The 14,726-nt window shown below is 52.6% G+C and overlaps 1 protein-coding gene across 1 annotated transcript in view; it reads right to left on the bottom strand.

Annotated features, from left to right (window-relative positions):
* Positions 1–14,726, bottom strand: part of LOC127543902 (sodium channel protein type 5 subunit alpha-like) — a 65,693-nt gene that overhangs the window by 43,702 nt on the left and 7,265 nt on the right. Inside the window, exons 3-4 of the mRNA XM_051970270.1 lie at positions 3,687–3,776; positions 674–802 (exon numbers count right to left, since the gene is read on the bottom strand). Coding sequence (XP_051826230.1) covers positions 674–802; positions 3,687–3,776 — 219 coding nt within the window. The remainder of the gene's footprint in view (positions 1–673; positions 803–3,686; positions 3,777–14,726) is intronic.

The raw sequence follows: 14,726 nt of genomic DNA, 5'->3' as shown, positions 1-14,726 counted from the left end.
CCTCCCGCTTCGGGCATCGTCCGGCAGGATATTACAGCAAGGAGAGCCGCCAAGGAGCCGGCAGACTGGTTTCCAGTTCCATCTCTGCTGTGGCTACACTAGGGAAGCCGAGCCCTTTCTGGGCTTCCATCTTCCCAGTAGAGCTGGTAAGCCCTGCCCTGCGTGGTCCCGCTTCCCCCACAGATGCCAAACAAGATGCTGGATCCGTGGGAAAGCTTAAAGAGACACTCCCGCACAAAGTAGTGGGGGAGTGGGATAATTTATGTAAAGTGTTTCTCGGGCCCGAAAGCGCCACATAAATGCTAGTTGTTACGGCAATTCTGGGCGCAGCTGACATAAGGGATGTGGGCATGTGTTTCTCAGAGGGATTTCCGTTTTGTTTCTTGGCTCGTAACCTGATTTCCCGTCTTTAGGAACACACAGCAGCTGGGATGGATGGAACTCTCCTCGGCTGCCCGTGTCTCCCACCTCACGGGGCTCTGGGGAGGTCACCGTGTCCGCCTCTGGGGTCGGGCCCGCGCTCTGGTGCTCAGGCCGGGTGAACGCCCCATTCTGAGGCTGCAAACCCGGGTTTGGGGACCAGAGATCCTAGCGGGATGGCAGAGAGACCCGGGCCCCCTATGGACATCTCGGAGGGGTTCCCAATCAAAGGGCGGGCGTTGAGGGTACTTACGCCATGACAATCACGCTGAAATCGAGCCAGTTCCACGGATCGCGGAGAAAGGTGAATGCGTTTAGACAAAATCCTCGCGCCAGTATTTTTACCAATGACTCAAAGGTATAAATGGCAGTAAAAGTGTACCTGGAGGAGAAGGGGAGAAGGGTTACAGTGTGCATGGGAAGCGGAGGACGCTGGGAATGATGACTTCTTTAGGTGCAAAAAGGGAGTCCGAGGGCCCAATGAGAGCGGCTTTTCCCACTCAGCTGAGCTAGTCTCTGGGGTTCGCTAAGGGAGCAGGGCAGGGAATTGTGTACAGATAATTGCTTAAGCTCTTCGCTTCCCTTTCTGTGGGTTTCAGTAGTCACTGAGCTGGTCTGGCTGTCAGACGAGGCTCGGAAACACCGATAGGGGCTTCGGAACACTCAGACCCTGCCTTCGAACTGGGCTCCCGAGGAAGCCATCATCCCTTCAGCTGGGACGCTAGGAGACCGGGGAAGGAACGCAGGAACGTGGCTTATGGGAATTAGCGCACCGGCTCCTATTTGGATGTCAGCATTGGGCAGAGGGCCAAATCCCCAGCATCCCCCGGGGATCTCTTTATTTCAGGGTATGTGGAAATTCAACTCACTTGTGTTCATTGAACCTTTATCGACCCCCTCCCTGCTGTGCGCCAAGAACCGTGCCGGTACCACCATAATGACGGATCAATAATTGGATACTCCAGCACTGTTCTTGTGCCAAAGAACGGCTGCTCCGGAGGACATACCTAGAAGGCTTCTGAACCCTACAGACATCGGCGCCTTCCTTGGGGCTAGCCGGCCTCTCCAATTAGGCCCAAATCCAAAGTCTTTCCTGATGCTGGAGGTTGGCTCTCACTGACTTTGCTGAGCTGACTGAGCACCACTCCACCCCTTCTCTCCCTCTCTCTCCCTCCCTCCTTCTCTCCCTCTCCGCCCCCCCGCCTCTGTCTCTGTCTGTCTGTCCCTCTCTCTGTCTCTCTCTCTCCTTTCCTCCTCTCTTTCTCCCACTCTCCCCCCTTTCTCTCCCTCTCTCCTTCTCTCCCTCTCCCTCCCTCTCTCTCTCTGTCTCTGTCTCTGTCTGTCTGTCTGTCTGTCTCTTTCTCTGGCTCTCTCTCTCTCCTTTCCTCCTCTCTTTCTCCCGCTCTCCCCCCCCTTTCTCTTCCCCTTCCCAGATTTCTTATAGAACTTTGTCTAGACCTCTATATGACCTGCTCACACTCTACCTTGCATAGAATCCTTATTTCCCATTTAGGCTGTAAGCTTCTCGAGGGCAGGGCCTACATTGTATTGTCTTTCTTCTTTCTATTCCCATAGTCTAGAAAGGGTCTTGCACACAGCAAACGCATAATAAATGCTCATTGTATCGAATTCTATGAGGGGCACAATTGTAACAGGACCCGAGAAGGTGACCACGTTTCTCCCTCCCTTCGGCCACTCAGACCTCTTGGATTTGTAAGTTGGCAGAGTCTGAAAGGGTTAATGCGCTTCTTACAAGGAAGTGCTTGGCTCTCTTTCCCCTTTATGACAGGCCGGCTCTTCCAAAGTCAGGAGAGTCTATGAGTGGGCTACAATAGGGCTGGACGTTTAGCTGGAGTCAGAGAATCTGGGTCCAAATCTGCTTTTACAACTCATTTCCTTATGTGACCTGGGAAGTAGCTTCTCTCCGGGCCTCAGTTTCCTACTCTGTTAAAAGAGGGAATTGGACCCAATGATATCTGAGCCCATTTCCAGATTTAAATCTCTGATGCTGCTGATGTTTTACTTTCTACTATTAGGAATGGGGAATCCAAAATGGCGCATGGAAATATTTCCCACTGGAAAGGCATCAACTCTGATTATTATCAGGGAAATCCTGTTATTTTTCAACTACTGAAAGAAGCTGGGGAGGCGATAACCCTGTAAATAGCTGCCCCAAATAGTGACCAGGAGCCTGCTCATGCTCTTGAGTGTGTCTGTGAGGGGGGAAGTCTGCGTCCCAGAATGATCCATTCTCCGGGGTGACAAGAAGCAAAATCACTCCCTGCTGGGTGATGGCTGAGCTACCAGGAGTCTGCCTCTAGAACATGACTTGCAGAGGAGGCTCGGACACCTTTCTTTACAGAAAACTAGTCAGAGGTTCCCAGAGGGAGAGCTGGAAGCATCCCAGGGGCCACTTAGCCCAGCCTCCTTTTTTTGACGATAGGGAAACTGAGGTCCAAGGAAATTAAGGTCATATAAGTCAGTAAGCTTTACAGGTGAGATCTGAACTTAAGTCCACTGATTCTAAAAGATCACATCTTTGATCTTCCCTACTCAGAGCACTGGGGGAGAGAGAAGCTTACCCAGAAGCTGGCCCACCTTCCTGAAAGCCTGACTCCCTCAAAGGAGGCTATGGATACTCAGGGAGAAACAGTTTAAATTAGAAATCCAGTAACCAGGATATTTTCTAAAAACACGAGGAATACATGAGAGGTTGGGGAGAGAGAAGGGAGATTCAGCATCCCCTCTTTGTCACAGTTGGGCCTGAGGTTAGGGAAATCCTGGGGAGCCATCCAACCCTCCGGTCCCCTGGAGGACAGCCCAAAGGTGGGAGGAGAATGATGGGATGCAACAGCATCCTTAAAAGGGTGGGGCAGGGGCAATCAGAAAAGGGCCACATTCTACCTTTCAAAGGAGTGAATAAATTATTGAAAAAAAACCAACATTTATTAAGCACCTTCTGTATGTCAGGCACTGTGTTAAGACTTAAGGATACAAACATAGGTGAGAAAGGCAGTTCCTGTCCCTAGGGGGCTTCCATTATAAAGACAGGACACAGGATGCAGAGGTTCAACCGTCACCTTTGCCTCTATTGTGACTTTCAGAAAGTGACCCCTATCTCTGGGCCTCAGTTTATCCCACATTCAGTCATTATAACAGGTCTCTCCAGACTCTGAGGAGGCTCAAAGCAGCAAAAATAAAAAGGTTAAGAAAGGAGAAAAGAAGAAGCTTCTAGGTGGAGAAAGAAAATGGAAGGAGATACTTACTCAACATACTTGGTCCACGGTGGGGGCTCGTGTTGGGCCATGAACACACAGTTGGTTAAAATGGTACACATGATAAACATACTGAACAGAGTAGGAGATGGGAGTTAAGGAAAAGCCAGTTTTGGGAAACCGATTCCCACCACACCTTCCTCCAAGACCCCCATACTCCCCCTGGATCTCGTCCCACGTTCCTCAGCCCTCGTTAGCTCAGCCTTTCCCGTTGATTTCTGGGCTGTTATCATTCCATGGAAGATGATTGTAAATTAACAGTCCGCTGGCGTATCAAGCTACAGTAACCAGGAAAAACTGGAACGATAATTACATTACCTGAACAAGCCATCCATCCCCATCCCCAGCCCCAGAATCACATTAGTGCAACCCTGTAATGTTCTTGAAAGCTGCTAAGGGTGCAAGGAGTGGCGCGGCAGGAAGTAGGGGTGAAGGGGTGTTTACTTGCCAAGGACACAGTCATTTTTAGGCCCCAGCTTGAGGACTTGGGGTAGTTTCTGGAATAGGACTTGCTATGGAAGGATAAGGCAAGGTCATTTTGCCTAATTTTGCCATCTTTCTGATTTTTGTTTTTACATAACAATTTCTCTTAACCCCCATAAGCCACTGGGACACCTCCTTTCCCATGCACCCTCTATTGGAATAAAGAAAAAGATGTAGAGGTAGCTAGGTAGTGCAGTGGATAGAGCACCAGCCCTGAAGTCAAGAAACCTGAGTTCAAATCCGACCTCAGACACTTAACACTTCCTAGTTGTGTGGCCTTGGGCCTCACAATTTGCCTCAGAAAAAGAAAAAGGGAAAAAAAAAGAAAAACACATAAATAATACCCATAGAGGCAATAAGAATGTTTGAAAGTGAAGGGTATGCCGCATTTCACACCCATAGGTCCCCACCTCTCCATTTTCTTCCATTTTACCAGCAAGGGGAAAGGATGAACAAATACTTCCAAGAGTCTTGCATGTCCTGCTTTCCAACTGAGGCAGGGTTCTCATTCAAACTTCCAGCGCAACTCTCCTGTCTCCTCCAAGGATGCCCACAGGGACCTTTGGGGGACTCTGTGACGGAAGTGCTTATGGCTCCAAGGGCTCTAATGAATCTATCAATCAGCAAGCACTTATTAAATGCCTACTGTTTGCCTGGCACTATGCACAAAATTGGTTCTCTTGGATTCTCCTACAGCATGTTGCAGAAGCCCTGAACCCCTTCAAAGGCTCACCCAGTGGGACCTGGTATCCATAGGACCCCCTTTCTCTAGAGACCAGTGGCAGAAAACCTCATGCTTTGGAAGAATCCAGAGGTTAGAACGAGCCAGTCCCGGGTTCTAGAATTCTTGGATTTGGCTGAGGATGCTCTGGAGAGCCTTGGGTCAGCAGAGACACTTCAGTAGGGATGATTGACAAGTAAGGGCCCTTGGCTCCCTGTAACCTAGGAGGGCGGGCCCAAGCCCCCCCAGGAAGGCCTTCTCAGACCCAACCACTCTATTCAGACTTAGGACAGAAGGGAAGGAAGGAACAAGTAGGTGCTTAGCTACTGGCTGGCGCTTCAAACTATGCTCTCCCAAGAACCCTGAGAGAAAACGAGGCAGACAGAGGTTAACTGATTTACCTTGGATCACACAGCTAGTATCTGAAGCCAGCTTTGAAATCAGGTTCTCCTGCCTCCAGGCCCACAAACAATTAGCAAACTGCAGCTCTGGATTCAAATCCTGGCTCTGCTACTTACTCCCTGGGGGATCTGGGACTTGGTGTCTTCCTCTGTAGAGTGAGGAGGTTTTCTGACCTCAGTCCCACTGAGGCTCTGTCTTAAATAATTATTAAAAACAGAAGTCTGGCTTAGATGCTAACAGGTTAGGTATGCCATGGGTAATTATTCCCATTTTACAGATGAGGAAACTGAGGTTTCAGAAAAGATCGACTTACTGATAGTAAGCTTCACAGGTGGGATATGCTCCTGGATCCTCCTGAGTATAAACACAGCCCTCTCTCTCCTGTCAGAGGCTTTAAAGGGACCAGTCTAGAACGTGGAAGATTCGGTTTAAGTATTCAAGATGCCCTAATGGGTTAAGAATGCTGTTATGGATGAAAGGGCCATGTTGAGTCTTCCTTAGCTTGGAAACAAGCTTCCCCCACCTAATGGACTCCGGGGGTCCCAGACCTGCATTACTGGCCCCGCTCTGGATGAGTTCCCACCACGGGGGGGTCTGACCGCTCATCAGCGCGGCAGGCCTCCGAGAAGCGTCCTGCCGGGGCTGCCGGGTCTCTGCGGAGGCCTGCCGCGCACAGTCAGGTTAATCCAGCCTCCGCCAGCCCGCAGAACGAGCTATTCCCAGCGGCCGGCTCCGGAGCCGGTAATTGCACCCCGAGGACCTTTTCCCTGCAAAGCCGGAGCCCCAACATTTTCCATTACCTGCCCCGGCCCTCCGGCTCCTGCCGTGGGAGAGAGCGGCCTTGGAGGCTGAGGCTCAGAAATCAAATTAAAAGCAGGGGCCGGGGATTGTTTCCCGTTATTGCTCGCCACGACTCCACCAAATTCCTGGATTAGGGATATTAAATACCCGGCGTGGAGAAAACAAAGGATTGATTTCGGGCCGGAGGAACAGATTGCCTTCTCTCCGGCTCGAGGAATCTATTTTTGAAAAGATTCTGACCAAATTGGATACAAATTCAAACCAACCCAATCCTCCGGTAATCTTCGCGGGAGCCAAAGTCACAGGGAGCTCCGGGAACGGTCTCCACTCATGCCCCTGCCTCCGGCCTGGGCTGTTTCAGCCTGCTGTGACCTAACCCCGGCTGGAGCCTCCCTCGCCCGACAGGGACCGGACTGAGTGTTCGCTTCATCACACCTGGAGGAAGGTGGGGGAGAGCCGCGGAGCGGCCGCTGAGGAAGGAGCCCGCCGAGGAAGGGGTCCGCCAAGGAAGGGGTCTGCTGAGGAAGGAGCCTGCCGAGGAAGGGGTCCTCTGAGGAAGGGGCCCGCCGAGGAAGGGGTCCTCTGAGGAAAGGGTCTGCCGAGGAAGGGGTCTGCCAAGGAAGGGGCCCGCCGAGGAAGGGGTCTGCCAAGGAAGGGGCCCGCCGAGGAAGGGGTCTGCCGAGGAAGGGGTCCGCCGAGGAAGGGGCCTGTTGAGGAAGGGGCCTGCCAAGTTGGGCCCACCCCACCCTCTGCTCCCAAGGCCCAGCTTCATTGAACTCCCTGCAAGAAAGGGAGTGTGGTCCTTCAGCCCCAAACACTGGCACTGAGGACTGGGATTTTTAAGTATCCCATCATGGTGAAAACCAGGGAAGATCTGAATTCTAGTCCTGGAGCCGCTGCTACTTGCAAGTCGCCGTCAGTCTGAGGGCCAAACCTCCCCATCACACTGGGCCTTAATAAAATGGCTGCATCCTGGGGAAATGGCCTCAGACGCAAGGCCCGTACGCTTTTAACGTGTTGTGAGTTTATTTGTTCGGTGTTCCCAATTCAGTGTCTGTCACCTGCTCTAGACTTCTACATCTGTAGACACCCTTGATTGAAGGCATGAGTTACTCCCTCCCCTGGTGCAGGTTGCAACCCCTCTCTACCTCTCCGCCCCCGGGAGTTCTTGTCTGTGTCTGGTGACACTCTCCTCCCCCACCCCTTCCCGGCACTGACCAGCTTTTTATTCCATTCTGGGCATGTGAGAGAATCCAGCAAGCATGTACTACATCGAGCACCTACTATGTGGGAGGTCACCTGGGGGACCCCTACAATCATGGGATTGCTGCGCAACCACAGGGCAAAACATCGCTCCCTCTGGGCCTCAGTTTCCCATCTGTAACAGGAGGGAGAGGCACTTGGTCTCTGCGGTCCCTTCTCGCTCTACTTTACCCTTGGTGATTTGTATTTTTCATTATGGGGCAGAGCACCGGCGTGGGAATCAGAAGTCCTGAGTTCAAATCCAGCCTCAGACACTCATAAGCTGTATGATCCTGGGTAAATCGTTTGCCTCAGTTATCTCATTTGTAAAATGGGTCGGCAGTACAAATGGCAAATCATTCCAGTGTCTCTGCCAAGAAAACCCCCAAAGAGGTCATGACTGAAGAACAGCCACAAGAAAATGAGTGGTCTTACTGTCCCCCCTCCTCTGTCTCCTCCCTTCCCGGAGAGTGTAAACTCTTGAAGGACAGGGGCTGTCTCATTTGTGTCTTTGTATCCCCAGCGCTCGGCACACAGTCGGTGCTTAATAAATGCTCACTAAGTCCAGAGGACCGTTGGACTTTGATTTCTCCAAGCTCGGGGCTTCCAAGTCCCCTCCCTTCGGGGCCGAGCTGGCCCGGCCTTCCGTAAGCCCAGGACAAGGGCGGTCCGGGCGGAGGCAGTTAGCCGTGGTGGGAAGGCCCGATCCCAGATCCCAGACCGAGGCTGGCTCTGGCGCTCCCCACCCCCCACATGTCCTCGAGCCGGGGCTCCCGCTGACAGAAAACGAACACCGAGCTGAGAGAGACACTCCTGGCTGTATCACACTGATAGGCGGCCGTTTCTCCGGCCCGTGTTCCCATGACCGAGGCTCTGGGCCCCACACTGGGGGAGATAAGGGCCCCTCGGCAGCAGCGGCCAGCTCCTGGCAGCTGCTCCAGCATCAGCTCCTGCTGCCTGGGGGGGGGGCTGGGAGGACAAGGGGGAGACGGCCAAGATCGACACCCCGGACGTGTCCCCGACGGCCCCCCTGGCCCCGGGCCAGCTCCCGGCCCAGCTGATGCCCTCATATGGTGTCGGGCAGGGGATCCTGGCCCAGGAGGGGCTGCCCCCTCTGCCGGCCCCCCTTCCCAGGGTTCCCGATAGGGACGGGGTATTGTTGCCGCTCCTCTGCCTGGCTGCCCTGGGTGGGCCGGCTGCCTGTCCTCAGGTGCTCCCCACAGCCCGCCCCCTTCTCTTTTCTTGCGGGATTCGCTGGCCCCCCACGTGTCCTCTCTGCCGTCAGTCTCTCTTCCGGGCCCTCCTGGCCACCACTGTCCGCTCTCCTCATGTAGAGCTCTGCTCCCATCACCCCCAGCTCAGAAACTTCCGGGGCTCCCCAGGTGGCTCAGTGCTAAAGGATGACGGACTCAGAAAAAACCCGAGTTCAGATCCTGCCCGAGACCCTCGCTAGTTAAGTGACTCAGGTTGTCGGCTAATTCTGCCTTTTTTCCTCATCTATAAAATGGGGGCAATAATAGCCCCGTCTCCCAGGTAGCGAATCCAGCTCCAGGCCCCATTTCTGCCACTCTTTCCTGACCACCAGGAGACAATGGGCCTCCCGACTGTTCCAACAGACATCTCATCCTAGCCCTCAGCACTCGTGTTTCCTCACTGCCTTTATGTAAGGGGGGAGGCCCAGGAGGGTGGGGAATTAGCGGAAGGCTGGGCTTGAGCCCGAGAACCTGGGCTCAGCCTCCTCCTACCCAGATCACCTTTGCCAGCTCACTGAATCTTCACGAGCCTCGGTTTCCCCATCTGTAAGAGGGCGAGCGTCAGTGACCAGCTTAATGAGCCTATTCTTTTTTTCTCATGTAGCTGTTGGATTCACCCACTTACATCTTCGCTTCCCCAGTTAGACCATGACGTCCCGCACCTTCTCCAACTCCCACATGCTCGTGGGAGGGACCGAGAAGCACCTGCCCTGGATGTCCCCCATGAATGGATGGACCTGAGAGCCAGAATGCCCTTACTGAGCTTGGCTCGTTGACTTGGCCCCCATGAGCAGAGCTCAGACTAAGACTGGTGAGAAAACACCCAGTCTGCATGTGTGTGTGTGTGTGTGTGTGTGTGTGTGTGTGTGTGTGGGCACTTCCACACACATATCTGCATATATCATATACATGGTTTTTTCAGGTAGTTTGTGCTAATTCTCCAAAACTGTGGCCTTATTAAGCAGATTTCCCCCTTCTGGGCCGGTACACGCCCAGTTCTGGCCTGGGCTCTTCCATCAGTTCATCCCAAGGGGCCAGTGGCCCAGAGGCCCTCCTTGACCTTCCCAGGATGCCTGTCGAGTCCTGTGTATCAGCCCTCACTTCTTCCCTGGACCAGCTCCTCTCCCATTGAACCTGACAGTTCTCTGCTGACCTCCCTTAAGCCCTGAATGGCCCGGGTGGGCACCTACTCCCACCTGCCACCGGTCCCTGCGCTGCCCTTGGACTGACCCTGAACTTCTGAGTGGACACTGAGCTGTTCCCTACAAAGAAGAGTTATTGCCCTCAACGGCCAGTCCCCTCTTCAAGGACATTAGTCGCCCCACTGGGTAGGACAGGGGGCTTTAAAAGTGGATGAGAATCAAGAGGGGCGACCTCTCCCACCACTTTCTCTAAAGACAGAATGGGAGGAGCACTGGCTTTGGAGTCACAGGTGCCGGGTTCAAATCCCAGCTCTTGCATCTCCTGCCCATGACATGTTCAACAAGGTTGTACACTTTTGTTGTGTGAGCTCAGAGGGCAGGGCTGTCTTTGGCTCTTTTTGTATACCTAGCACTTAATCCAGTGGCCAGAACACAGTCGGCACTTAATAAATGCTTACTGACTGAAGTTTGTGAACCGAGGTTACACCGGACAAGCTGGACGGTGCCCACAAGCGCCAAGTCCAGGATTCTCGGATCCTTTCTTCCAGGCTCAGATCTGGGTTCTCTGCTGGGCGGTCCTGCTGGGACAGAGCCCCAGACAGCTGCCTCTTAAGGAAGGGAAGAGCTGCTACTTACTAGCGCATCTACCATGGCTGAGCCGCCCTTAGTCTAATCTCCCTTAGCCCAGCTAGTCCCATTTAACAGGAGGTTCTGGGAAAAGGGGGAAGTGACCCGGCCAGAGTCCCTCTGAGAAGCTGAACTAGGCTCGGGTCTCCATTGCCGACCCTCTCTCTGGGAGCCCGGACATCTCCTGACAAGGACGTGACACTGATGGACACGGAACGTTCCTCCTCCTCGGACCCTGAGGTTTTGTGGGTCCTCCCCCTGTCTCTCCCCCCCCCCAGGAGACATCTCTGAAATCCTCCGAGAAGTAAACAGGAAAATAGGAGGCGAGTCATGGAGCCTGCATTTTACACTCCATTTCCAGCAATGTGCTGACTGGAAAGCAGGCAAGCCCGGCTTGGTAATTGTTCGCTAATTGCTGCACACAGACATGTTTTCTCTCCCTAATTACCTCACGAGCACCTTGAGAGCGAGGCTCCTGCTCCCCGTCCCTCTTCATCCTCCTCTCTCTCCTCCCTTGGCCAACTGTACCCCTAGACCTTGGGCAGCTGGGAAGGGCAGAGCCTGGCATGGGAGAGGTCTGAAACCCCCAGAAGCTAATCTGGGATCTGGGGTCCAGGGGCTGCCAGGACCGCCCTTAATGGAGGGGCCGCGTCAGGCTGGCAAGGTTTTCCTCTGGGGGAGGGGGTGGGCTCATCCTTGAAAGTCCTTAGGGCCATGTTTCTGAAGACAAGGGTCACCCACAAAAACGGGGCCTCCACTGGGTGACTGGCTAGGCCTGGCCTGTTGGGCCTCCCTTCCTCATGCCTTCCCTCCGGCAGCTGTGGCTCAGCTGGGGCCAGGAGTCTCCAGAGTCCTTCCTGGGGGCTCCCTGGGGGTGGGGGGACCACCAGGGTGAAGTGCAGGCCCAGGATTCTGGACTCCTCTCATCTCTGCCTGCCTGCCTTCTGGACTCCTCCCACCTCTGCCTGCCTTAACCTCAGAGGGCCCGGCAGGAGCTCAGCAGGAATCCTGGGGCAGCTACGGCCTGAAGCTGCGTTCCCGAGGGGGCTCTGTATACTCTCAGCAGCCCTGGGTTGGTTAGAAACGTGGATGAGAGAGCTCTCAGGAGCTCCAGGTAACGGGGAGAAGGATGGCCTAGTGTGAGGCTGCTCCCCTGGAGGCAGCGCAGGGAGGAACGGGAGCCAGGCTAGCTCTCCTTGTTACAGAGCAACGAGTCTCCTCCTCCTCCTCCTCCTTCTCCTCCTCCTCCTCCTCCTCCTCCTCCTCCTCCTCCGCGAAGTGAGAGAGCATGTCTTCACTGCCTGGCTTCCCTGGGTTGTGGTGAGACCCACAGAAAATGGCAAATGGCCGGAGAGCGCCGGGGACCCTTTAAATGTTCGGTGAACGTCAGCTGTGATTATTATTAGCCATGACTCCATTCCAGGCTGACATTCCCTTCCAGTCGAGAAACCCCCACCTGTGGATCCTCTCTGGAGCTTCCCTGACAATAACACCACGAGCCCTAAAAAATGATGGACAATAAAACCACGAGCCTGAAAAGGGATGGACAATAACACTACAGGCCCTGAAAAGGGATGGACAATAATACCACGAGCCTGAAAAGGGATGGATAATAACATTACAGGCCCTGAAAAAGGGATGGATAATAACACCACGAGCCCTGAAAAGGATTGAACAATAACACCATGAGCCCTGAAAAGGGATGGACAATAATACCACGAGCCCTGAGAGGGATGGACAGTAACACTACAGGCCCTGAAAAGGGATGGACAATAACACCATGAGCCAGAAAAGGGATGGACAATAACACCATGAGCCAGAAAAGGGATGGACAATAACACTACGGGCCCTAAAAAGTGATGGATAATAACACCATGAGTTCTGAGAGATGGTAAAAGCACAGATGTGGAGCTGGAAGGGACCTTAGGCTAGAGCCCTTTACAGAAAGGGAAATCAAGGCATAGAAAAGTTAAATAAACTGCTTAAGATCACAAGGTCCTCTGACTCAAAACCCAGGGCCTTTTCTATGATATTGAGCCATTTCTCAAAGATTGCTGGACCGAAAGTCCATAATCAACCAGCCTATCGGTCAACAAGTTCTTATCAAGTGCTAACTATGTGCTGGGGATACAAGAATGAAACAGTCCCCGTTCTCAAGAAACTTACAATCTATCAAGGAAGACAACATGTATATACTTGCATATACCAGCTAGAAATGCAACAAGTAATGAAGATCAGGAGTCAAATCCCACTCCCAGCATTTGTTCTCATCTGTAAAATGGGGATAAAAATTCCTGTAGCACTTACTGCATCAAGAGACAGCAGAGGAGCAAAGGATCTGGGCCCGGAGTCAGGAAGAGTAGACCTTGAATTCTCTCAGCCACTTCTTAATTGTGTGATTCTAAGAAACTCGCTTAAACTCTCTCTATCCCAAACAAATCTCAAAAACTATAAATGCTAAGCAGGTTCCAATTCCAACAGGAAGGAATAAAGCATGAACATGTATTGAGTACCACAATGCATTGTGCTACGAGCTTCGCAAATATCACCTTGTGTTTTCCTCATAACAACCCTGGGGAGAAGAAGCTATGTTTACCCCCGTTTTATAAGTAAAAGTGAGACCCATAGAAGTGAACTAATCTGCCTGGCTAGTGTCTACAGCTGAATTTGAATTCGGGGCTTCTCAAGTCCAGGTGCAGTCCAGGGCTCTAGCTACATTGCCTGTCATCAGTCCTGTGTCTTTACTGAGATTCCCCTACGTAGATCACATCGCAGATCTGATAAAAAGAAAGAATCTATCTCAGAGCATTGTTCAGTGGCTGGCATACAGCAGGCACTTAATAAATGCTTACTGATAGTCTGATTGATTGACTAGGCACAAATAGGCAAATGAAACATTTTGCAACTTTAAAACGTTTTCTAAACACCGGGTATCACTAGGCTCTCCAAGGAAGTTCTCCATCACTGCCCTTGGAAGGATTAAGAGGTTGCTGGATATCTTTTAACCCAGAGGGTAACCAAGGCAGGTGAATTGGGCTTTGTCCCAGGGCACTGAAACTGAGAAGGCACAAAGAGAACCAGACAAAGGTTTTTTGGCTTGCTGGCTATTCAAATCACCTCTCCTGGCCTCAGCCCCCTTGGCAACTTCTGACATCCCTTGGAGCTCTCAATCTGGGATCCTCTGATGCAGGGGTCCTCAAACTTTTTAAATAGGGGGCCCGTTCACTGTCCCTCAGACTGTGGGAGGGCCGGACTAGAGTCAAAACAAAAACTTTGTTTTGTGGGCCTTTAAATAAAGAAACTTCATAGCCCTGGGGGAGGGGGATAAACGTCCTCAGCTGCTGCATCTGGCCCACAGACAGTAGTTTGAGGACCCCTGCATGTATTCAATCCTGTCTCTGATGACCTGTGTGTCCCCTCTGTAAACGGGAAGGGGAAGGTTGGATTGGAGGACCTCTAAGGAGTCTCTGATGCTCCGGGTCCAGCCCCTCCTTTAACACAAGGAAAGACCCAAAGGGAGAGACCAGAGCTGGCCCTGGCTGATCACACCCATCTATGGAACCATTAGACAAATTAATTCCCTTTCCACTCAACTGAATTCGTCTTAATTACTACTGCGGGTGTGGTTTTCTCCTCCTGGACTGCTGAGCCAATTCCAGGGCCCATTTCAAGCTGCATATCCCGGGAACCCCAATCCATGTGCCTAGGAACGTGGTTCCCAATAAGGGTCAAGAAAGACATCCAACACTTCCCAGTTGTTGGAAGACGGGGAGGCAAGAAAGCCCTGGAAAACAGAGGAAGGGCCAGCCATGGAGTATGTAGGAAAACTCCAGGGTCTGATAATTCCTGGAACGCGATGAATATTCAACTGATCTGTCAATATTGGTGGAGGCTGTGGGAGAACACTGGCTAATTACTTCAATAAGGGCGATCTCTCTGCAGCTGTTTAACCAGAGCCCGGTCTCTGTTGGAAACAGCCGGGCGGGCGAGCTCCCTGGGGCTCTCTAGAGTTCAGGACTGGTCCTCTCGAGACTCAGCAGGGGCACGATGAACGAGCAAGTGGCCTTTCTAGAGCTCTTCAAGAGGCAGGGAGGAAGAGGGCCAGCTTCACCAATGCTGGGCTCAGCACTACTACTTCCCTTGCCCAATGGCCTGGGCTCAAAGTCAGCCACCTCCACCACACTCCTTTCATAAAGGGAGTGACATGTCCAAGGTCACCTGGTTAGCAAGAGGGACGGGACTTGACCCGGGTCCTGACTCCCAAACCAGGGCTCTCTCTCCCCTCTACTCTGCTGACTTTAGTAAGTCAATTCCCCCCTTTGAGCCTCATGGAGGGGCTGGATCAGATGGTCTTAAAGGT

The sequence above is a fragment of the Antechinus flavipes genome, chromosome 1 (assembly GCF_016432865.1).
Source record: "Antechinus flavipes isolate AdamAnt ecotype Samford, QLD, Australia chromosome 1, AdamAnt_v2, whole genome shotgun sequence".
Classification (NCBI taxonomy): Eukaryota; Metazoa; Chordata; class Mammalia; order Dasyuromorphia; family Dasyuridae; genus Antechinus; species Antechinus flavipes.
The sequence above is the reverse complement of the archived record's forward strand: the minus strand, read 5'-3'. Positions and strand labels throughout refer to the sequence as shown.